General features: G+C 40.2%; 2 protein-coding genes across 9 annotated transcripts in view; one reads left to right on the top strand and one right to left on the bottom strand.

Moving 5' to 3' along the window:
• Positions 1–555: 555 nt before the first annotated feature.
• On the bottom strand, positions 556–1,482 carry LOC119696965 (serine/arginine repetitive matrix protein 3-like; the record flags this gene model as incomplete). Its single annotated transcript, XM_038126924.1, has 1 exon — positions 556–1,482. A coding segment is annotated over one exon (927 nt), but the record flags the coding sequence as incomplete, so codon positions are not given.
• Positions 1,348–24,716, top strand: part of PDE7A (phosphodiesterase 7A) — a 75,556-nt gene continuing 52,187 nt past the window's right edge. For 3 of the 8 annotated variants that reach the window (XM_038122814.1, XM_038122791.1, XM_038122782.1), the window contains exon 1: positions 1,348–1,626. In XM_038122814.1, the coding sequence (XP_037978742.1) occupies positions 1,489–1,626 (138 nt within the window). In that variant the 5' untranslated portion in view covers positions 1,348–1,488. Of the gene's footprint in view, positions 1,627–11,885; positions 16,980–18,472; position 24,716 lie in introns of those variants that run through there. The other 5 variants (XM_038122866.1, XM_038122834.1, XM_038122824.1 and 2 more) reach the window with 2 other exon arrangements.

The raw sequence follows: 24,716 nt of genomic DNA, 5'->3' as shown, positions 1-24,716 counted from the left end.
AACCTCCTGCCATTCTCTTGGGGATGACGTTATGACACGGGGTTACTGAGTCAAACCCCCACTTACCACCTTTCTGGCCTGGGGGTTCCAGGACCCCTTGGGTCTCACCCAAGCAGGGTTGCACCTCAGGTGCTGTGTCCAGTTTTGGGCCCCTCAATTCAGGAAGGTATTGTGGTGCTGGAGCAAGTCCAGAGAGGCGCAATGGAGTGGCTCAAGAGTCTGCAGCACAAATCTTAGGAGGAGCAGCTGATGGAGCTGGGGCTGTTTAGCCCCCTGGGAGAGGAGGAGGCTCAGGGGTGACATTATAGCTCTCAACAGCTCCCTCAAATGAGGTTGTAGCCAGATGGGGGTCAGTCCCTTCTCCCAGACAACCAGCGACAAGATGAGAGGACATAGTCTTAAGCTGCATCACAGGAGGTTCAGGTTGGCCATGAGGAAGAATTTCCTCACAGAGGGGGTGACTAGATACTAGCACGGGCTGCCCAGGGAGGCGGTGAAGTCACCGTCCTTGGAAGTGTTTAAGGGAAGACTGGACGTGGCACTCCGTGCCATGGTCTAGCTGTCACGGTGGTGTTCGGTCACAGGTCGGACTCGATGTCCCCTCAGGCAGCCCTTTCCCATGCCAATCCGTCCCGCGGCTCCGCGGCTCTGGGAGGACGGAGGGAGGGAAGGAGGGCGGTGCCGCCCCCCGCCCCTGCGAAGGCGCGAGGGGGAGGGGGCAGGGCGCATGCGCGCGGCGCGCGGGGCCCGCCGAGCCGCCCCTGCCTGGTGCGCGCGGACGGGGAGAGTGTGGGCAGCGGTGACGTTATGACGCCGCTCTGCGCGTGTCGCCAGCCGCGCGACCCACGCACGGTCCGCCGGGCTCGTGCCTGCTCCTCCAGCCGGGCCGCCGCGCGCGGGCGGGGCGGAGGCGCCATCCCTCCTCCTCCTCCTCCTTCTTCTCTCCGTTCTCCTCCTCCTCCCCCTCCTCCCCGGGTCCCCTCTCTGACGGCCCGGCCCCTTCCCCTCGGCAGAGCGGCGCCTCCTCCTCCTCCTCCTCCTCCCGCTCCCGGCTGTGCCGGACAATAGGGGCGAGCGCGGCGCGTGTCTCCCCCAGCGCGGCTCCCGGCCCTCCATGCGCGGCGCCGGGCAGCGGGGCTGACAGCGGCTCCCGCCGGCGGCAGCGCGCCTGAGGGAGGGAGCGGCGGCGGCCGCGGGCTGCGGGCCGGGACTCGCCGCCCCGGGCGCTGACAGAGCCGTCCCGCTCCGCCGCCTCCCCCTCGCTCCCGCCGGCGGCTCCCGCCGGGCTTTGGCGGCGGCGAAGCACAAAGGCGCGGGGCCCGGCGCGGCCCGGCCCGGCCCCCCGGGGGGCGCGGGGGCGGCGAGGAGGCGCCGGGCCCCCGCGGGGCTTCGCCGCCGCTCCTTCCCCGCTGCGGCGAGCCCTGCGCGGGCAGGTGCGGCGGGCGAGGCCGCTGCCCCGCGGCGGGCCGGCGCACGGAGGCTTCGTCAATGGAAGTATGTTACCAGCTGCCCGTGCTGCCGCTGGACAGGCCGGTGCCGCAGCACGTCCTCAGCCGCAGAGGGGCCATCAGCTTCAGCTCCAGCTCCGCGCTCTTCGGCTGCCCCAACCCCCGGCAGCTCTCGCAGGTAGGCACTGCCGCTGGGCCCGCCGCCCTTGTCCGCCTGCCCCCGAATACCGGCGCGGTGGCGAGAAAATGCAGCATTTAATGTTTTTATGACTAGTTATTGCTCAGGTTATCTATTTAGCATCGCTTGCCATGCGAACGGTGAGTTCCGTGGTGTTTATTTTTATTTCTACAGCCAGTGGGTTATTTTTTTTATCCTGAAATTTTTACGCTAGGACTGTTTTTTAGCTCTTTTATTAGCTTGGGCTTTCTTTGAAGGGTCCAGATTTTCTATGGGGTTGCCAAAAGCCGCAGCGACTTTACTGAAACGGTGAACATACACTGCAGTGTTTTATTTGGGATGCTCTGCTTTTTCTCTGTCCAACTATTGAGGCTTGGCAATTTGTCTAGAAGGAGACAAAGATCCTTGGCTTTTTGGTTTCCACGGTATTGCTCCCAGCCCATATTACATCAGTCACAATGTGAACTGTACTGTATTTTGTTTCATCTGATCGTGTTGGAAATACTGTGAAAAAGGTCATTATAACTCTCAAGACAAAAGGCAGGTTTTTCTTGTGAACACTGCCCTAAATTTCTGGATGTGCGTTAGTGTGGTTTCCCAGCACCCAGTGATAAAATTATATTCTGGCGGAAGTCTCTGGAGAAAATCTGGAATTATGGTGGAAAGCATATGTTTTGGTGGAGTCAGCCCGTTTTGGCTTCGAGGGATTTCCTATGTCGAGATTGAAAGGTCTGTTTAAGTGCTATGGAGTATGTTGTCCTTACAAAAGATGTTGTCTTTGCATGTGTAATGGTACTTTTTTGTTCTGTACGTTTTTGGTGTATCTGATTAAGTTATTATACTTTTTTTTTTTTTTTTTTTTTTTTTTTTTTTATGACTTGCTGTGCTACACGTACGTCTTGCTAGAAAGTACAGAGCTGCCAGTCGCTTTTGGCTTCTTCCCCTGCTTCGTACCAGTGGAGCCCTGTATGTGTGTGAGCATTAGGCACATGTATGTTTGGACAGGAAAAATCAACAGAATACTGTGTTAATGACCAGGAACTTGAATGCATGTGGAAACAATTATTAGCGAGCAGATGAAGACGGACATATGTTGACAATGCTTCCTTCCCTGATATGAATGTAATAATTGACAAAAAACTTTGGTTTTATGGCAAATTAATTTTCCATGGCAAAATTAATTTTTATGGCAAATTAAATTTTGTAGGAACCGGGTTGGGATCTTTTTCATTTGTAGTGCTTGTTCTGAGCTGTACTTGGTGAGGGTGGCTTTTCCATATGCATAAGTCATCTTGAAAGTCCAGCCTAATATAGCACATTTCATTCTGCGGAGATAAGAGTCTCCCTTGTTTGAAGCATTCGTGGTTTTCTGAAAAAGAATAGGCAGAATAGTCAAGGTGATACATTGTATTCCTTTCTGTATGGTCTCCAGAACAGGTGATGCATGAAGTGTATACAAGCTTACCAAATTACATCTGGTATTGACATTTAAAGTGCTTTCTCTCTAACTTTCAAGCTTCTCAGTGGATTCCTTATTTTCTGGCCAGTATGCTGCTCAAAGAAGAGGTACTTGAATAACCTGTAAAAAGGGAAGCTATGTGTGCTTAACCAAGTCGTATTTTGTCTGCATAAACCAACAAGTAACCAAGTTTATGCGTTAATAATAAGGAATTAAGATATTTGAGTGAGGAAGCCTTTGCTGTTATTGGACATCTGATTAGCTTTACCTTTGTTTTCCTCTTTCTCTGAAGTCTCCTGCAAACAATAGGATGTGAATAGGTCTACCAGACCTGCAATTACAGGTTGGTGTAAATGATGGACTAAGAAGCATCACTCTAGTGAGATTAGTGATCCTGTGTAACTTGTGAATTCACCTTACAAGTCTTTTGTAAGACATTCCAGATTCATTCCTGTCCAAAGAGGGCTGAACCCTTGGTAGTTTGTCATTTTCAGTCGTCTGCTCCAGCTAGCTTTGAGCAATAGGAGTAACACTGGAGATATGTACCCAAGGAGCTGGTATGTACAGCCAGCATTTTTCAACTAATCGGCATTTAGCAGATTTTCTTGAAAAATGTAAGGCCTTGAAAATTACATTCCCACTTATAGCTTAAAAGTGACTTGACATGATTGAGTCACAAGATGTTTTAGGCTTATCCTTCCAGCAAGAAGGTATTTTATATAGGAAACATACATAAGATAAATGCACACTACATTAGACATAGCATTTAATTGGACAGTCCAAAGCAGGCAAATATTTATCTCTTAATAAATTAAGTAGAATTTCAGTTTTGTTAAAGTTTCTCTGCATGGGTTCAAAATGTTTTCAAAATTCAAAATGTATGTTGCTTTTTTAAAGCTTAAATTAGGTGCTGCTGGAAATTACCTCGAAGATTCTGGTCTACTCCTCTCAGCCCTAGGAAGGATAAATTGTACTTACAACATTATTGGCAGATGTTTGTCTAATCTGTTTGCTTAATCTATTTTTTAAGATATAGTCTTATGCGATGCAGTGAGTTGACATAACTCATTAATGCTGAAGGTTAGAAGCCCTGACATTGGGTATGTGTTATTACTGCTTCCTCTGTGCCATCTCTGATGCTGGTCAGGTGTTTGCTGATTCAGTTCACTAAAACGGCAGAAAACTAACACAAGCAGGAAACTTGGTAGCTTCCTGCCATCACTTTGAATAAAACAGGCTTATTGAAGTTTGTCAGAACTGATTTAAAGGAAAAGATGGTACCTCCAGGCTTTTGAAAGTCATAAAAGCTTTAAATAATAGGAATTACTCAATCTCACTAGTCAACTGTTCTTAATAGTGCTTAACTGTTCTTGTCATAAAACAATTCTTTCTTAATACTGGAAGTCTTCCTTGTGGTGATTTGCACCTTTTAGTGTATGCAGTAAATGCAGAGAAAGGCTTATTCCTTTTTCCTTGTAGTTTTCTTTTATGTATGAATTATTTCCCCGTAGTCTTAATTTTTGTCAATTTCGAAGTCTTTGCAATAAAAATAATCAAAGTAACATCTGGAGGTTATTTGTGATATTTATTGTTTAAGTCCAGTCAGGTGAAAAGCTGCTGTTGTGTGGGTATATACAAATGTTTTAGTTAATAATCATCTTTGAATATGAAATAATTTTAAGTGTTAGTGTTAAAAGCTGTTTTTAAGGGCATTTGAATGTGTAAGTGTTAAAATTACCAGGACATTTCACATTGGTGAGATTTGAATTTAGGTTCCTTGTGAGATCAGGTGGATGTTAACTAGTACCTTGGATAATACATTCAGGGTGTTCATTCCACATATTACAAAATTATGTTTTTCAAATTAAAGCTGAGCTTTCAGAGAACAGTTTTTGATTTATTGCCTCATCTAGTTTTTATCTTGGGTTGTTAATAGCAGTAAAAAAAGTTTCTAGAATTGTACTTACTGGGGGTAAAAATTCTTAGTCTGTGTTTTCATGAATAAAGGTTTTTAATAAAAACCACTTCATAAATGTAGCTGCAAGCTACTTTTAGATTGTCCTGCATTGCACTCCCCCTCACCCCATGTTGAATTGACATAAACATATCACAAATGAGTAAGAAAACTTTGGCCTAACCTGCTATTTTTGACTCATTTCCATCTCTCTACTTTGTAACTGGTTCTGCAGTCTTCAGAAATGTTCCTCCAAAATGGCATCAACGGTAGCAGTGTCTGAATAGAAGTAAAGATCTAGCTTTAGCCTTTCTCTTTTTAAATGGCTGAAATTGATGATGATAAAGAAAGATGTCTCCTAATGATGAAATTGCATGAAGAGGGAATGGAACAAATAATAGAAGATTCCATTTGAATCTCAGAATTGTAGGCACCGTCTCCACCTGAAGTACCAAGTGCTACTGTGTACCAGGCAGCACCATGTCCTGCTAGCTGCTCAGTAGCCCCCTTCATGAGCCTTCTTCTTTGCATCTCCATTCCATGAACGTAAACAACGCAGTGTCAGACTTGGTGACTCTCATACCTGAACAACAGATTGTAGATCACACATATGGAATCCTAGATTTGACTTGGGGGTTGAAGTGGGGGGAAGTCACTAAGATCAGCTGGAAATATACTGCATTGGTTGATTCTTCAGTGACAGGTGTATCCTTCCTCTTTCCCAGCATTAGCAAAGTGCTTAGGCCACCTTTTTCTGTGTATTTCTTCTTGTCACTGTCACCTGATGTGATTCAAACATGTTTTGCTCTGCACCTAGCATGGTAAGTTAAAAGATGCAGTTGAGAGATGTATTTATATGGTCTGGACATAGACATTGGTCTTTAATCCCATCCCATGGTTGCACCTTTTTGCGGGGAGAAGTGTTGGCGTGACCTATTTTTCCCTTGCAGCTGCTCATTTCTACTCCTGTGTCTTCCTCTTAGTTGTGTCAACTTCTTTTTTTTTCTTTCCTTTTTTTCTTTTCTTTCCTTTTTTTCTTTTTTTTTTTCCTTTTTTTTGATCAGGTTATTTTTCAGCCATGGCTGACTCATAGTACAGTTTCATAAATGATTGTGACTGTTGGTAAGGAGGAAGCAGCACACCACAATGCTAGACGCTAGACTAGGAGTAGTGAGCAGTGGAGCAGCAGAAGGAATGCCTTACATTGGCCCTACTACTGAATGTGAAACCTTGCCCTAAACCCCTTTCTTTTCTCATCCACCATTTTTCATAACTTTTCTTCTATACCTTTCTAATCCTCTTCATCAGTGCTTCTCAATTGCTGGCTCTTTCATTAGAGTTCTCCTGCCATTTCCCATATCTCTACTGCATGAATAATTAACGAGTTAAAATAATGAAATAATTTTCATGTTGTGATTCCTAGCCTCTGGAATTAATTCTGTGTTGCTGCTCTGCTTGCCATTCCCTTCATCTTGTATTTATTGTGTCTGGTTGCTGAGATTGCATCTATTCATATGAGAGGGAGAGACTGACGCTGACTACGCACAGCACAGACAAGTTCTGATTGAGGCTTTCATACACTACAGTAATTTTATGTGGCAGTTCATTTTTAAAATGCCCTGAGTTTTATAACCAATTAACTTTTTCATATGTTCTACTGTAAAGCAACATTGGTACTTCATTCAGCAAAAAGGTCATAGCAGCTTCTTTCATGGCCTATAATTGTCTGTGTAAGATCTAAACAGAGTAATAGTTTAAAATCCCCATTAATTAGATTGTCTTAAATCACCAGAAGTCAATTCTTCTTTGTCCAGATTGTGTAATAGTATGTTTTGTGCTTTGTATGAACCTCAATTTTTAGATGCTATCTTTAAAGAGAAATTGATTTGAAAAGAGAGTTTATAGCTATGTGCCCCAGTTGGGAAATATTGAATTTTAACCATAAAACAATTTTACAAGAAGTCAGCATTAGTATATGAGTATTCTATATGAACTAATTATATAGTAATAGCAGGCAAATACAGGTTGTTGGAATTCAGAGTGTCTTCTGTGGGATGTCTGTTTCAGCAGCTTTCCTGAAAAAATCCCTATTTGCTAGGTAAGTGTGTTTTTCTAGGTTGCCTGAGAAAAGCAACAGTGTCCAAACTCGGTTAATTCTGAGTCAATAAGCTCATATTTGAGTTAGTAACCTATCATAAAATAATGTAGTTTTTTGGACACATCTGTTCTACAGTTGTAGCATGTGAAAAACAATGCTGAGGACATCTGCATTGTGAATCTTTATTTCTTTGGTTCTTCTATTTTTGAAAAGCCTACAGTGGAAAAAAAATGGTGGTAATAGAATGGTGATGTGTTGGAACAGTAACAGTTCTCTGTCATGTCAATGACCATTGGCTTCTTGTTTTTTGTTTTTCCCTCATCACTTGGTATCTGCAACTTTTCACTGGTTTTCTGGTAAAATTGTAGATTTTTACACTAACTCAGTAATTTTCTTGCATTGAAGATCTCAGATTCATGACTGCATTCCCAAGTCATGCCAGGTTATGGCTCACATATATGAAACACCTTTTGGATTGGAGTAAACCTGTTGTATTTGCTTTTGTTCCCTGCACCTGCATGGGAATAATGAGTAATTTGACAGCTCAAGTTAGTTTGATGGTTTGCTTTTTTTTCCTCCCAGAAATGTGGAACCAGAGTAGCTTGGTTGTCCTTTACTGTGTGAATATTTGTTAACACATGCCAGTATTTTCCTCATGTGAATTTATACAGTTGATGTTCAAGATACAAATTCATGTATCTTATGATTGAAGGAATGTAATGTGTTCTGTTAGAATGTTGTTTCTTTGTAAATGAAGGCATGAAGATGGACATGCTAAAAATTAGAATCTTAATCTCGGTAGTTGTATTACATAAAGCATTTAGTGTAAATCATCATTTGTGTGCTTTCTCAGCTGAATGAAATGTTCAGTTCTGCTTGAAAAGAGTCTTTTATATAAGCAAGCACAAATACATCGTGTGGGCATGCACATGCATGTAGGGTCTCACAAGAAGCATGTGTCTGGTCCCAGGAACTGAGCACAGACTTACCAAGTCCTAGTTCAGAGTTATGCACAAAATCCTCGCTGGAAACCTTGAAAGAGTTTGAGTTTCATCAGATTTGAATTTTTCTTCAGTTTGTTCTGATTATGTCATTAACAAGTAACTGCAGTGTAAATAACCACCCTGTGTAATCCAACAAGGCAGCCTGCCAAAGAAAAAATGTCTTATTATAAAAATGCAGTCATGGGAAACTAGATTTAGGGGTTCGTTGGAGTGTTGTTTATTTGTATGTTTGCATCCTGGCTGTATTGTAAGGAATTTGTAGCCAAATATTTTGTTTTCTTTCTAGTTGAAAATAAATTTGTGGCTGTTATCTTGCCTTCCCTGCCCTCCTCCCTTCCATACCCTGAGAATTTTTTACTTCTGTTACAGCAGCCTGATTCCTGTTTTCCTCCCACTTCCCCCCTCTTTGTACACCTTTGATATGGCAATCTGATTTATTATCTTCCTGACCACACTCCCACAATAATTATAATTAGAGATTCCTGGAGTCTGCTTTTTATCACAAGGTAGAGGGGTGAATTCTTTTCCCAGCTTGTAGCTGAAGTTGTGGAGGAGCCAAGGTTTGCAGCAGGCCTTCCTCCTCTGCCTGTGTGAGCATCAGAAGGAGTATGCAGCAATGAGAGTAATAAAGAAAGGTCTGTATTAGTAGAATATTTTACTATTTCTTCATCTCCTATCTGCCAGATGAGATATGTGGAAAGCAAGACACTGTTTCCTTTACCAGTCGCAGGGATTTTTTCCTGTTTCTCCCCCCATGACAGACATAGCTGGAGGCTACTCTGACTAATAACACTGGATACATGTGAAATACAGCCAGCTGCCCCCTTTAGGGCCAGGGGTCAATTCTGTCCCACAGGGTAAAGAAAATCACAGGAAAATATACAGAAACCTATTCCAATGCTGTGAAGGAAAAAATCACAATGGGAACTCTGAGACTTGAGTAGGTAGATCAGCCTTCGAACAGAAAGGATTTAGAAACTTTGCATGAAATTTCTGTCTGATGCGATGGTTCTTAGTTGTCTTAAGAGTGGAGGTACCTGCGGTGTTTGGATGATGGCAAGCAAGTAACTTTCCGAGGGACTCAGTTATATCTAGATCAGAAAGAGTTAAAACTCTCACAAAAAATACTTGAATAGAATAGTCTGGAAGAATCATAGCTGTCATGGCAGGAGTGGCACTGGCCTGTGTTCCTTCTTGCTTTGTGTTTGTAGCAAATACACCCCATATATTGATGCTGCAGTTGATCACATGCAGAGGAGGAGGTTTCATGTTTAGTCAGGCATGAACTTGCACTTCCATTTTCTTAAACTTTCCAGTAAAGTTCATGTGCCACAGTAATCTCTTGAAATGTGTATGTATGGCAGGGGTGTGTGTCTTATCAGTAGTGCCTTGTCTTCTCTTTTGCAATGGTAAAGTCCTGTAATCAGTTTTCAAAATGCCTGTAAAACTTAAATTTCCTTGATTATTACCTGTGGAATTTTAGACTTCAGCTTCAATATTGAGTAAAAAAAAATCTGTAGTTTTTTATAGCTGCAAACATAGTGTGAAACTGCTAAATAATAAATATCTATATATGGATAGTAAAGGACAGGGGTTTTTGATGCCCTTTTATATTATGAGATCTAGACTGTACATTTGTTGTGGAGTTCTGCCATTGATGTGTTTCTTCTATTGTGAAGTCCGAGCTACATTTTTTTTAACATGGTGATAATAGGAATTTCTGCACTTTCCACTTAATTTAAACAATAATTATTAAATTAAACAATATATTTAATAAGCTTGTCCTAACTTGTTTTCATTTAGACAAAATAAACTGATTATATTTTTTTCCTGATAAAACAGTATTTAGCTCACAAATTGGCAGATGAAATGGTAAAGCTTTATTGCCTGAATTAAAACCAAAAAATAATCTTGAGTCCTTAGCTTTGAGAAGCTCATAATGTCCCAAATGCTAGAAAATTTGTTGTCCCCTCAATATTTTTTCCTTCTCCTTTCAAAAAGGGTAGTGGTTGTCCTCTGCATCTTGTCCTTCTGCTTGTATCTTTGTCACTTCAGATTATTGCAGGAGTTTTGCAACCTACCATAAGTGAAGACTAGAAATCAAAGCTAGCAAATTGCAGATACTAAATTCCTGAAGTTTTGTTTTGGGCTTGTACTTTGTGATCTGTATTGACTTTCAGGTTCTTTTAAGGAGGAGAAAGGCTTCATCTCCATAAGGGTGTTGAATGGTTGAAGCTATGGTTACCTTGTGGTTTTTCTTTTCCTTGTGATATTGTGATGTTATTTTTGCCATGCCCTTCCATCTTAAGTTCGGGCCTGAAGGGATTTTTTTTTTGTTTGTTTTAAATGAAGGCCTCTGGTTAAAATTCTCCACCTATCACATTTTGATACAATAGACTGTAAGTGAAATAATCAGCTGTGCACTACAAGGCTAATCCATTTTCATGAGCTTTTTAGGAAAGATGATTTGAGAGGATTAGACAAGGAGGTATTATTCATGATTGGCTGAATAAATAGGAAAACAATTAAGACTAATGAACTTTAAGACATTTCTCATCATTCTTAATATTGTTGTATTTATATGAGAACATGGGAAAGAGGCTATATGCTGAAAAATACAATTGTGTTGGAAGCAATTTGTGAGTCAGGTGATCAAATTTTTCCCTTATGCTGAGCGTGGGTGACAAAGGGTCTGGTTAAGGTGGGAGAAGAGAAAGGTCAGTAAGGCTAGAAAATACATTTTGAGCTCGTTTCTTGGTGCAATAAAACATGTTTAGAAAACTTAAACAGAAGGTTTATGTTTCTGACACTCCTGAAATTAAGATTGTTAAAGTTAAGTACAATGATTTTTGTGTTTAATGTGTCATGAGAAAGAGAAGGGCAGTTTTTTAAATTCTGCCTTGACACGTTGTAATGCTGTGCTTGATGCTTGGAGAGGCTTTGTGGTTGATGATTATTGTTGACAGGAGCCATAGTTTTTATTACTAATATTATTTTAAATGGAAATTCTTTTTCAGGTATGAGTTTTATTTAATGTGTGCAGTCATAGTTCCAAGGTGCTTTTGGTGTTAAATGTAGGCAGTATTGCTTGCTCAGTAATTGCTTTTAGCTGCCTATCTTTACTCCTGCTCTAGTGCTGACAGTTGCACTTCTCTGACCCTGTGGAAAGCTGGTTTGCTGAGCTGCAGCAGCAGAAAGCCCTTTAATTTTTGTAGCAGTAATTTTCTGCTCATTTGTCTCTCCCTGGTTTTCTTGCAGGATCTGAGGAGTGTTGGCGCACGGGAAGGAGCAGGGATATGCAGGCAGAGGCCACCCAGCGTGTGTGGCAACATTGACTCAAGTTGTTTCCATTGCAGTTGGAGGAATGTCCAGAACAGCTGAACTGTGTGGAATTGTTTCACTTTCTTGGCAAACGAGTGGACTGATTAATTCTGTGGTGTTATTCAAATTAAGTAACGCACTATATTCAGGTATTTAGTATTTCCAAAGAAGCGTTGTGCGCCCTGTGTCTTTTATATATTATTATTCACACAGCTTCAAAATCTGTAATTTCATCTTTATTACATGAGTCCATGGTTCTGTATGTTTCAGGTATTAGACATGGCTTGATAGAACATTTTAAAAGGACTACATATTAGATTGCTAGCCTTTATCAATTATAGTGAGGTTTTAGAAACTTTTGATCATTATGACACATTAGTTTTACAGTTGGGAGTGTTTCAGGATGATGGGATGATGTCAGGTAACTGTTGTGGTTCTTCTTCTTAGTTCTTTTGGTTTTCCTGTTTCCAGGTTACTTGGTGTTAGATATCTCCTTCAAACTTTATAGAGCTTGCCCTGAAGCATGTCTTAGGCCAAGGACAGTCATACCATAATAGCTGTTCTTTATGTTACTGAGTTGCCAAGTCAAACAAATCTGGATTGACTGTGTACATGTATGCACAGTTGTTCAGCCATCCATTTCTGCTGAATTTAGTAGAGATCGCAGTATGCTGATTATGTTGATTGGCAGAATTATTTTAAATCGTGTCCTGAAGTGCATTCAGTCCTGTGGAGGTATTTGTGTGTGGGTTCATTAGGGGTCTGTGGGGAACTCAACCCCTGGCCTAGGAGCAGTGCCTTGAGCAAGTTGGGATGCCACACGCTGTCTGCCCAGAGTAGCACCAGGAGAGCATTCCTGGGAGCTGTCAACATACAGGAGATAAAATAGGCCATACTGCTGATACATTTGCTGGATCATGATAGAAGAAGCTGCAGCAGTAAACGTATTGCCTTCTATTTCATGCATGCTGGCATTTGAGAAGAGAATGGATCAGTAGCAGATGATGGCCCTGCAGTTGAAGTAAAACTTGAGGATGGAAAAGGTGATGTGCATGGCTGTCTTCTCTTAGTAACTCTTCATCTTTGCCGCAGAAGATACCTCATGAAGGTTATCCCTGAAATCTCCTTTGTAGTACTTGTGAGAGCAAAGACTGAGGATTGACAAAGGGTATTATGAGAGATGTGCCACCAGTGCCTTTTGGGGTTTGTTTCTCTTGGGAGAAGGTAAAGATCAGATGATTGTGTGACATGCGTGATAGCAGAATGTTACCCCGGCATTGTTGCGATTGTTGTGAAAACAATGTGGTTTTGTTGAATGCACACATTGATCCACATTTGTTTCATCCATTGTATCTTCTTCCCTCTGCTGCCTGCTTTATAGCATTGCTTTCTTTGTGTTCATACGTGGTGGCTTAATCCCAGATACAGCCTCTCAAAAACCTTCCATGAAAATTTTAGGTGTCTTTATGAGGCCTGGTGCTTCACTTCACTCTAAAGTGCCAATGGAAATGTTTGGTAAATGAAGAAGATGGACCTATTGTGAAAGTATAGATTATTTGTTAGAGTAATATGTGGAAAGGTTTTAAGCAGGTTTCTGCTCTTTAGGGCTTCCACTAATTGGTGCTTTGGGAAACAGAAGGAAGTGGCTCTTGTCAGGAAGAGAAAGCGGTGAGCTTTTAAATCTTCCATGGACACCTCGGTATTTGTGTGTTGTCATGTAATGGTGGTATATGCTTTCATCCCTGCTTCTTGTGACTCGATATTCTTTGCATGTGGATATGGGCTATGCCCCTAATTCTCTGCAGGGAATGAAAAAAAAGATTGTGTGCAGAGTATGGCAGCGCCTACACAATAGAGGCCTCCAGTGAGGCAGTAGTTGCTGAGTTACAGTTTCCAGCATTGAGCTTGCTTCTCAGGTGCTTCTTTAGGGCCACTGTATTAGTTTTTTTCATCTGTGTTGAAACCATATAGTAGCCTCTAGCATTTTCAGTGCAGTGTGACAGATTTTACTTTTCTGTTCCAGTGGTCTTTTAAGCCTCTCGTGGGTCCTCACAATGATGTGAACAGCTGGTCTGGTCCATGGTGTTTTCTCGTAGGTGCTGTTATTATCTCAGCCTCCAGTTTGGGCCCCCTGTGCTGCTGCCTTGTCTCGAATTCCAGCAGATCCAGGACTGCTGACTGCATGCAGCTGGGATAAAGGGGCCGTATTTGAGGTGTGCCTAGCACATAATTCACCAGCAGCTTCAGCAGTCCTGCTTCTGGATGACAGGCTGACTTTGGGTGGGTGCAGGTGTGAGAACTGTACTCTAACTATGGAATGACAGGATCTTTCAGAGTGTGGTTGTTAAAATGCTTAGTAATTTGGGAAGAGGGGTAGTTTTTACTTAGGGTTGAAGTGACTTGAAAAAGCAAGGGCACAGGGAAAGAGAGAGAATCCTGGTTTTGGAAGTGGGCCTCATTCTACTGAAAGTTCAGATGGAGACTTTGTTTACAGTTTCTATTTTCTGTATTTTTTTCTGAAACCATGCTCTTCCTTTGACTGCTGTCTCAACATTGAAATCAACCAGTAGGGAGTATAGGCCTGAAATAGCTCACGAAGGGAGACTGTGGAAATGCGATTTTGTCCTTAGTCCGCAGATTAGCGATTGGAAAGGGTTTGGTAAAAGCACCAGGGCAATGATATCCAGAGGAAACTTCTGATATGGGTTAATTAGATCCATAACAAACGGAAATAATTCTAAGTCAAGTTTCATCCTTGACCTGGCAAAACTTGGTTATATGCAAAAAGGGAATTGATATCATCCTGTCATTGCAGTACTTTCTCGATACCTTCTTTTTTTTTAATATTCAATCCCCGGCATCCTGCAGGTTTTCACTGTTTTATAAGTCCATGGTCCTACATTTTCTGTTTCAGGAAAATTAAACATATTAATGAAAATTCCTTGGTGCATTCAAGAATGTAATGTTTGGGTTAAACAAAGATGGGAGATTTGCTGTTTGTTAGGCAGGGGAAATGGTTGTGTAGTTAAAATAGATAATTAGTGAAGTAATTAGTTTTCTAGTATGCAGGTCTAAACCTTATGTATCTAATTTTTTTTTTTCAGTTTGCATTTCTGAGCTAGCTAGTTACCCTTACTTGGCTAAAGTGTGCATGGGTTGTCCGCATTTTAAATCTTTCTCAGTACTGTTTTGAAAAATAATGCTGCAGTAAAATTAGAAGTCAAAATACTGTTAAACTTCTGCTCTACTGCTGAAACAAAGATTGTAGGTGAGATAAGGGACTTGGTTTTCTCTGCCCAAAAAGCAGTGACCTCTCATGTCCTGTGTCATCTGGTTGAAAGGCACTGCTGAAGTGTCCAGCATCTCTGTTCCAGCCTCAGCTACACAGACACACAGAAGTGCATCCTTTCACTTAGATGTTTTTGGAATCTCTCCTCTTTCATAAGTTCCCTTTCCTTGTCGTGATGGCTCTCCTGGTAGGCTGTTTGTCTACCAAAGAAAATGGCAGTTCTGTTCCTATACTTTTGAGGGGAAGGAGGGACTCATGCTTAGGGAAGAAGGGTCTGGTTAGTCTGTAATCCTTCATGCTGCTGTTTGAGATGGAAAAGGGTTGAGAATGAAGGCAAATACTCCAGGGTTTGAGCATGTAAGTGGGGGGCCCAGAACCAGTAATTCAGAATTACTGGGGCAGATACTGCAACAGGCATTAGTGCTGGCCTCTTTAGTGCTGGCCACTTTATTAGTGCTGGCTACTTTCACTTTTAACTGCAGTGTATTGCTTTTTCACTGAATGAAATGAACATGTTTAGGCTTATTTGTGAAAAATTGCTCTGTTAGAGAAGGACATGTCTTTGATGATAGCTTTTTTATGCTGTGTCTCCAAGACTTATTAAGCCTCCAGCAGCAATCGTGGGTTATTCTGATTACTGGGAATGTTTTTTTTGCTATGGAAAGCAACATGATGTCTTCTTTTTCTGTTTTAGGCTAGAAAGCATCTCTGATTTTAAAACAAAATGTTTTCTTAGTAATTCATAGACATTAAAATACTCTTGACATGATAAGCAACTGCATTTATCTTTCATGAATGTTCACCTTCCTGAGTATATTTCAAGTATTTAAGTATCAGCTTACTATTTGACGTATTAGTAATCATTTTGAGGAAAGGACTGCCGAGCTGCTTGTTTTTAAGGTTCTCAAGCAGTGTTTGAATGAAACTAGCTAGTGGACAGATGTGTAAGGTCTGTGCTTGGTAATGCTGAGTCTTCATCGTGTGTGTGAAAACTCCAATAATCTGTCCTTCTTACTCACAAGATGAAGCACATAAATTTAGTATCTCCTACTTTCTTGTCTAAGAATGTTTATTTGTCTTTTTTTAACTTCACAACTTCAACTAGAATTCATCAAGCAAACGTGGTATTTACAAGTGTGAGCTGTACTTTTTGATATTAAAAACAGTGAGGTAAAATATTTCAACAGCAGTGCAAAGGAGGAAAAAAACCTGGATGTGTAAAACTAGTAGGAAGGCCAGGCAAAAGGCATAGCTGAGTGTGTAATTTGAAGGGGAAAAAAATAGAGGTGGGGAAGAGGATTTTCGTGGGTAGATGTTTCACATACTTGAGAGAGGAGTTCCTGTGTAGTGGTGTTGAAGAACTGTGCATTCTTTGCTCTTGTCCTTTGATTCATTGTAAGGGTACAAAGGTGGCCCAAGTGCAGGCCTCTGGCTTCTGTTGGCAGTGGTAAAGGGACAGATGAGGTTATTAATTCATTCTGTCTGTCAGGCACACACTTCGACAAGAAATAGAGGCATTAAAACATGGTATATGAGGATGAACAAGTTTTGGAATTAAGAAGCTTTGGAATTTTGAATTTTCAGGTTTGCTGCTTTAAATTGTCTTACAGTCGTGGATCAAACTATGGCAAAAAGGTGCCTTCTTAAAGATGATTAAGGAGTTTTAGGTATTCCAAGAGCAACTCTTGAGGCTATGGGGCACAAATTAATTCTAATTAGCCCATGGTGGAATGTGTCATTGAGGTTTTTAAAACCTGTTCTATATGGTAGATATCCCAGCATGTTTTTCGAGATGTTTCACCATGTTAAAATCCACACAACACCACCTGGAGGGTTCTTCTTTAAATTGCCAGTCTGCTTTGTGATGTGTATCTCCAAATCCAGCTGACAACTCAAAGCTCTGAACATCTGCAGTGACCACATTACATAAATGTGCTGGCACGGCTGTCGGTCCCTCCCACACATTCAAATGAAGCTGGTATGGATGTACTGTATCTTTTTAATCAGCTTTGTCCGGCCATCTAGGTGATTTGTCTTTGGAAATGATGTCAGTTACTTAAGAATGTGTGGTACCTCATGTATAGGCAAGGAAAGTGTGGTTGTAAGAAACTGAGCAGGAAGAATGAAAGCTGAATAAGCTGCTGATTAAGGTCCTTTCTGGCAGATGAGACCTACATGATGTTTTCAGTATTGTGTCTCTTTCTGAAAACTGTTTTCAGGGTATGCAGGTAAGTGAAAAAAAAAAAGGATTTTTTTTCCTGAAGTGAACTTCAAGGCTGGTAATTTTTGGTGGTGTCTGTTAGTTGTTGTTTGGAGAAGTGAAGTAACTGATCTTATGGGTAGTACTATCGCTGTTGGTGTTGTCTGGAATATAAGTATGGCCATGCAGAGAAAGTGTACAGAGCAGTGATCCAGAAACGGTATCTGGACTGACAAATGTAACAACTCCAGTTGCAACTTGAATGGTTTTTTTTACTAAGAGTTTCCAAGGTCACATAAACTAGTTAAATACTTTCCTTAGAAGTTAACCCTTATACCTGTTACATAATATGATGAATTAATTATATTTGCAGATGAGAATGGTTTAAATAATTTTATTTAAAAAATACTTTTTGCATTGTGGCAAATAAAAATTATTTTTGTATCCAGTGGCTTTCATTCAAATACAATAGGCAAAACATCATAATTGCAGCTATTGGAATTTACTTTTTTTTGTTCCTAGGCTTTTATTTGTAGTAGTGGAGGTCATAGTTTTTATCCAGTCCCTCATTTTTTAGCTTTTATTTCAAGCTTGCATGTTTTCAATAACTTAATACTTCAGATAAAATTCTCAGTATTTTTGCAACAATTAACTTTTGTTAGTGTTTTTCTGTTTCTGTGGAAAAAAGTGGAAGTCTAATGCCTTTAAATTGCAAACATAGGGAGATGTGTCATAAAATGAATGGGTATTTATTATGTTTTCAAATGTTTTGTGCTTTTTAAAATAGGTTTTTATCTTAGCCATTCCATTATGACCAAGTGTATTATTCTGATAGTATTTTGGCATGGGTTGGTGCTATTCCTGAAAGCAGTGCCTTGATAGCAGATTTCTTAGAGACTTTGAGGATCTTCATTTTGGGGGTGGTTGGGGGATGGAAAGAGCCCTGCTAGTTAATGCCTGACTACATCTTTTCTGTATTGTAATGAAAAACTTCTTGTGGGCATTAATGATGTTGGTTCCATCAGCACACAGAATGTTCTTTTGCCAGCACAATGAAGAACCTAATGTAAAGTCATCACACACCTTCAGAATCTGGCAGCCTTGACGTCTTGGAGGCCTTCATTGTGTCATATGAGTTCAGCTGTGGGCTGGTGATTGTTGCAGAAATCTAGACAGGAGTGTGACAGGAAAAAAAAAATTGATGTCCTACTTGAGTAGGTTTTTGTAGATTTAAATGGCAACTATATCAAGAAACTGCAGATAGTTTTATCAGTTTTGTTAAAGATTAAACTGACTTTATAGGTACTGAGTTATCCTTTTATATCAACACATGTAATGGCCATGTTACTTCACTGGTAATAATTAATGAATTGATTTGCCTTTTAAGAAGTATCATAGTTCTTGGCTATTTGCAAAGCTCAAGATACAAATCTGCATAATGCTTGGCATTATGCACTTTTTAGCTTTTTTTTTTTTTTTCTCTTGATTTGGTGATTTTTTCATACTTTAGTGTTGAAAAACGTGGCCCAGAAAGCAGGATTATCTCCCTCCCAGCTGTTTGTCCGTGTGTCCTCCAGCACACCCCATAGGTTTTTCAGAAACATGTATTGACAACAAATATGCCAAGTTATTATTAGTAGGACTGTTGTCACTCTAAGGAGCATCACTGGTATGACATTGATTTGGTCTGATGGAGTTTGACACCACCTGCATTTTGGAAAGAAAAGGTCTCTTACCTAATTTGATATCATGCATGTGCATATCAAGGAAATGAGTCACCTGGTATTTTCTATTGGAGAGAGGGGTTTGGAATCAGAGCAGCCTCCTGCACACGTGTAGCAGGCTTTGACATGCACGGATTTAGCACATACATGGAGGCAGTTCCTGTAATCATAAGCTGAGAGTCTCTTCTAGTCTTTGTAGTATCAAATTATCGCAGTGCCCAGAACTTGCTGATGTGCTCAGCATGATGCCAAGTTGCTCTCAGAAGGATTTTCTTATATCTGGCACTTCAGATTGATAAAATATAGGAAAATTGGATAGTTACTTTTAAAAACCTTTGCCCAAACTGGTGTACTGTTGCATATGCATGCCTAAAAGTAAACTCAGTCAGAGGTGGAAAAAGAGTCTGCTTGATGAGGGAGGCAGGAGTATGCCTGACTTCACTTCTGGATCTCTGTGTGGACTGTGGAGCCCAGGTTTCTTTTGGATTAAGCAGGTGGTGGTGGTGCTTAGCTCTCACCTGCAAGTAGTTAATTGTTGTGAGCTAAAGAAAAGTCTGTGAATGTTGTCTTCCCCTTTCTTAGAATACATATGCTGTTGACATTTAGAGATTTAGGAATTCAGTCACTTCTCCCAGCCTCTGTGAAGAGATGAGTTACTCTTCTGGCTTTGCAGAATGCTTGCTCCTCATATTTCAGGAGAGGTTCTTGTGCCTCACTACAAGCCAGAGGTGGGCTTCCCCAGCTTCGACGATGATGGAGATCTGAATGTGGTTCCTTGAAAATTATATTTCTGTCTCAAAGATTTGTTCAGACCTCCATCACCTCCCATTTTTTTCTGTCTTAAGAGCAAACAAAAATAAGTAATGTTGATGTTAAGCTTTCTCTCCTACTTTTAGTCTTATCCACAGTGTAGCAAGAAGACTTTCTGTTTAGTTGTTCGTTGGGTTTCTTCTGTTTCACCCTTTTATGTTTTAAATAATAAAAATACTGCCAGTTATGGAAATCACCTTTAAGGGAGGTTATCAAAATGTGGCACATGATTTATATGTAGTTGTTAGGAGAAAAAAATAGCAAAGTAATCCATCAGGGAGTTAGTCAGATTATATTTTATGTACAAAATGTCTAGGAAAAATTAAAGCAAAATAATAAATGCTATGATATTTGTTTAGAGAATAAAAGCTAAATTCTTTCAAGGGGTTTGTGATGTAATTTAATATATAGAGAGGAAGGGTTTGGGTTTTGCTAAGCTACTTGCTCAATTTCACCTATAGAAATCACTCCATTTTCTATGGAGTGATTACCACTGATTACCATGAAAATATTGTAAGAATTTCCAGTAATCTCACCTGCCAGTGGAAGGTAGCTTATTGTCCCTTTATGTGGTTTTGTGGGGGATATTTTTGTGACTTTTATAACTTTGCATTCAAAGGCATTTTTTAGATTCTAGTTGTCTTTATTTTTTTCTTCTACAAAAAATGAGAAAAGTATTAGCATAAAAAGATACTGGTTGATGCAAACTAAAATTTATCCTGTGCATTTCACAGATGTACACTGCTTTTCAAACAGTATTTCTCTGTAATACAATAATAATAGTTACAATTCTGATTTCAGAGTTGCGTTTTTGTGGTCTTCCAACATTACTTGCAAAAAAAATTTTTTTTTCCTCCAGTTCCTCATTTCAGGAGCTTTGCATTTGTATGAGCTTGTCCCACTCCTCCACAACATGTCTGGATTCAGCAAGAGGTGGAACAATACATACTGCCTTAGGACAAGCCGTACTTCAGTGAAAGGCTGAAAGGTGTACAGCTGAAGGGCAGCGAGCCTCCTGCACCACGTGCCCATGGTATGGGGGAGGCTGAATCCAGGAAAGGAGTTCAGCTTATTACTCATACTTCTGCTTCTCCGATGTTGAATGTTACATTGAAACTTGTTTTGCAAAATTCAGGAATGAAAAGAAGATACAACAAGGTCCAGGCACTGAGGTGCCAGCCCTGGCTGTTTTACCCCATGCAGCATTGCAATCACTCAGTTCAAGGTGGGCTGGAAGTACTTGGAGTACTCTTGTACCACTAAAGAGCCATAACCTGAGAATGAGAGGCATCAGTTTTTCAGATGAACTGTGCTATACCTAGGGATTTTTAAGACATCAAGCAATTATTTTTATTAAAAAAGGACACTTGAGAAGTGTTTAGTCTCATTGCAACTATTATAAAGGAGGAGGCTCTCGAGCACTCTGCAGTGCTCTTGTGGCTAACCTGTTCAAAACTTTGTACAGTGTTGAATTTTCAGGATCCAAGGCGTTTTGGCATGAACTGTGCACTTGAAAACTTACTCTCATCATTAAGGACAGATTGCTTTATTGCTAATGCCCTGTCCACACCTAGCCCTGATTACTACACTACTTGCAACCCTAGTAGGCATTGTTTTCCTAGGGAAATGGCTTCAGACTACTTCTAAACCCACAGTTTTAAAGATTTTTATTGAGCTGTAGGGTTTGTAGATAATAGAAACAGCCAATCCAGTGTTGAAAGTTCAGTTGTTCCTGGAAAAGTGTATCTCAGGTCTAGGAGGATAAAAATGTATCAGTTTACAGAACTACCTTAATTTTTTTTGCATTGTACTATTTTCTGTAAAATGTTTGTACTCACTGGTTAAGAATGATTGTTTTAAATTTGTGCATTTGGTTCCAGCTTACATGCTGAGTGTATTTGTATATCCCTGTATAAAGATTACTCTATTGCTCAAGATACGTTTTAAAGTCTTAATTTTAGAAACAGATTTTTGTTTTCTATAATTAGAAGTTATGAGTTATATATGTAGTTTATATATAAAAACACCAGAAGTGGTCTCTGAGATGATTGTAGAGTTTTTTTAATTTCTCTCTTACGTTATGTGGGTAAAGTATGTCCTGACCAATAGCTTCATAGTTTGGTTGTTGGTTTGCTTTTTTCTGTGTTTTTCTGGTTTGTTTATTTTTGTGTGTGTGTGGGTTTTTTTTGTTTTTTTTTTTTTTTCCCAACTGAAGTAAAACAGAAGAGCTGTGAAATAAGTTTTCTTCCCTTATGGATGTAACTCTAAAGATAATCACATCATTTAGGAAATATGCATTTCAATTGCCACTGCAATCCATGTTAACATCCTTACATGAATGCATTGTGAGATTTTGGGTTTTTTTAATGTTTTACAGGAAATCCCTGCCTCCTTTATTTCTAAAAATGTACTTGCTTTTGTTGTGAAAAGCATTTTAACCATACCTTGTGTTTTGTGTCTGGAAAGAATGAAGGATTGGATGTATGTAAAGGGCAGTTAAATGCCACTCCGGAGAAAAAGATACTTCCCATGCTTCCATCTTGTAATTGCTTATTAGTGTGGACATATACATCAAGCTTTTCCTAGATTATGACTGTATGCTCCTCATTTGTTGAATGCTTGATGTGAGATCTTGCAGCCTGATTTGCCTTTCCTGCCCTCTTCCTCACCTCCACCCCCTCTAAAGAGGGAGATGCTTAGGCTCGGGAGCCATGCTTATGTGTAGGCTGCATGTGATTAAAATAAGAATTGAAGAATACAATTCTAGCAGTCTTAAATTGTGTGTCCAGAAGAACTGATGTCTGAGCTATGATCTTGATGCTGGGCTGGAGTTTGAGGATGAATACTTATCACAGAATCATAGCATAGTTTGGCATGGAAGTGACCTTAAAGATCAACTAGTTCTGTCCCCTCTGCCAGGAGCAGGGACACTTTCCAGTAGACCAGGTTGCTCAAAGCCTCATTCAGCCTGGCCTTGAACACTTTCAGGAATGGGGCATCCACAACTTCTCCGGGCAACAATTTGTGAAGTGCTCTGATAGTTTTGATGAATGCTCTAAATAAACCACTAAAAAAATTAATTCTTCCTTTGGAGTTTGTGCCCTTTGCAGTATGTGAAGGCTATTGCCATTTCAGACCTTCCACTTTTTAAGTAAAGAATTATGACTTAGTTATGGGAGCAACAACCTATGTACATAAGTTGACTTGGGAACTGTGAAAAACCAGAATGGACTTTTACTCCTGGTCTATTAAATAACAGCAAGTATATGCTGTAGGAGAATTGCTAGTAATCTTTGTTTTTTTAATATATATTTTTTGAGGTGAGTTTAAAATTAAGGACATTATAAGTATGGATTATAATAAACCTACTGTTCTGGCTAATGATTTGTTGCCAAATATACCTTCAATGCAGGATATTTTCAAAAATGTTTGTGTTGCTTGTTTAGAAGGACACGTCTGCAACTTCCTTGAAAGGCATAAAAACTATTTAGTAGAAATACTTGTGTATCTCAAAGCAGAATAAAAAGTTCAGTGTTAAAAATGAATGTATTATTTCTAGGATTTGAGAAGTTTTTGCTCTTCATAGTTTGGAAAGTAAATGAAAGACCAAGAGTTGGGCTTTTCACTGGTGATTTCAAGGAGTTCTCTGGTGTGGTATGCGATAGGACTTCACCCAGGCTGATTGGTTAGCCCACAGCATGTGCTACCTTTCTTTTCCCATTCTCCTACACTATTTGTTGGAATATGATGCAAAAGAAGGGACGTTAGAATGAGAGTAAGTTGTTTGGAAATTTTTGATTAGAGGCGTGAGGGCAATTTGCAGTTTTGTGTAGGAAGCAATAAGAAAAACATTGAGGCAGTTCTGGTGGGGGTAGGCTGTTTTATAGCATGGGAAGCAAGGTTCTGTTGTCTGTGTCACAGCTGGCTCCCCGTGGAACCTCCAAAAACCCAGGGATCTTGAGCTACAGGCTGGGTTGCATTTCTTTCTGTATTTCTTAGATGTGTGTTAGAGTAGTCTTTGCACTTCCAGTACTGTTCCCTTTAGGAGCAATAACATCCATATTCAGTAACTTATTCTAAAGCAAAAAATGTTTTTAATGTTTTCTACTATTCTGTATTTCCATGAGTCTTCAAATTCTGTCAAAATGAGAAAGGCTTTAATTATATCGAGGTCTTGTATCTGTCTTCCATCATATTTGGCGAAGTAACTGACAGCAGTCCTCCTTTCCCCTGGAAAACAGGGTGAGTGGTGCTGTGCGCCTTTTGATCTGTGAACTCCCATCTCTGACATAATGATGAGAAGCCTGGAATTTTGCTGTAGTCATACAAGCTAATCCTCTCCTTTTTGTACCTCATTTTCCAACTGTGTTTTGGGGGTTGCTTATCTAGCTTGCTCTGTCCTTCTGCTCTTTTCCAAAAGTTCCTCTGTAAAATTAGTTCACTACATTAATAAGAAAATTATGATCCAGTATACCAGCTTTCCCCTTTCCTGCTTAAATCATATAACATTAATGAAATTAATTGTGTCTTAATATTTTTAGTTTGTTGTGCAGGCAGCAGAGTTTAGTCCTGGAGATAATCCTGTAGCAAGCTGAAATGGCTTCTTGCAGAATAATGGGGTGATTAGTGATGCCAAATTTGAAGACAAAACTGGAATCTGATACCAAAAATGTGTGTAATTTCCACATTCCTGAAATACATACAGAGGTACTGGTCGTGATTCTTGTTTACAATGTAAGATTTTATCATTAGCTTGTGTGCAAACAGAGAATACAGCAAGTGGACTAAACCCCAGACTTCATTAACAAGTTCGCCCAGAGTAGCTAACTGTTGCCTTAATTAGATGCAGCTTCAAAGTATATGCTAAGATTTTTCCACTAGAGCTTTTTATCACTTCCACAAGTTCAGCATGCCCTATACAGATGCTTAATTTGTATGCTGGGCCCTGTGATAAAGCTATTTCTGTCGATGAGATTCCAAAATTGTAGGCACTGATGTCAATGCAGATGAGGTTAGCCTAATTTGGTCAAGAGAGGGCTATGCCATGCAAAATCTTCTTTACATGGGCACATAAAGGCCAGTGCCAAGACTGACAGGTGTCCAGTGGGTGGCAAGGAGCTTCAGAGATAAACATTCTTGTTGGTATTGCTACAATTCTTGCTTCTTTAAGAAACAATGTAATAATTTTAGGGCTGTTTTCAGCATCCCTGCAGGATAACAAAGTAAAATGG

This window comes from Motacilla alba, chromosome 2, assembly GCF_015832195.1.
Source record: "Motacilla alba alba isolate MOTALB_02 chromosome 2, Motacilla_alba_V1.0_pri, whole genome shotgun sequence".
Lineage (NCBI taxonomy): Eukaryota > Metazoa > Chordata > Aves > Passeriformes > Motacillidae > Motacilla > Motacilla alba.
Note: the sequence above shows the minus strand (reverse complement) of the source record. Positions and strands in the feature narration are given on the sequence as shown.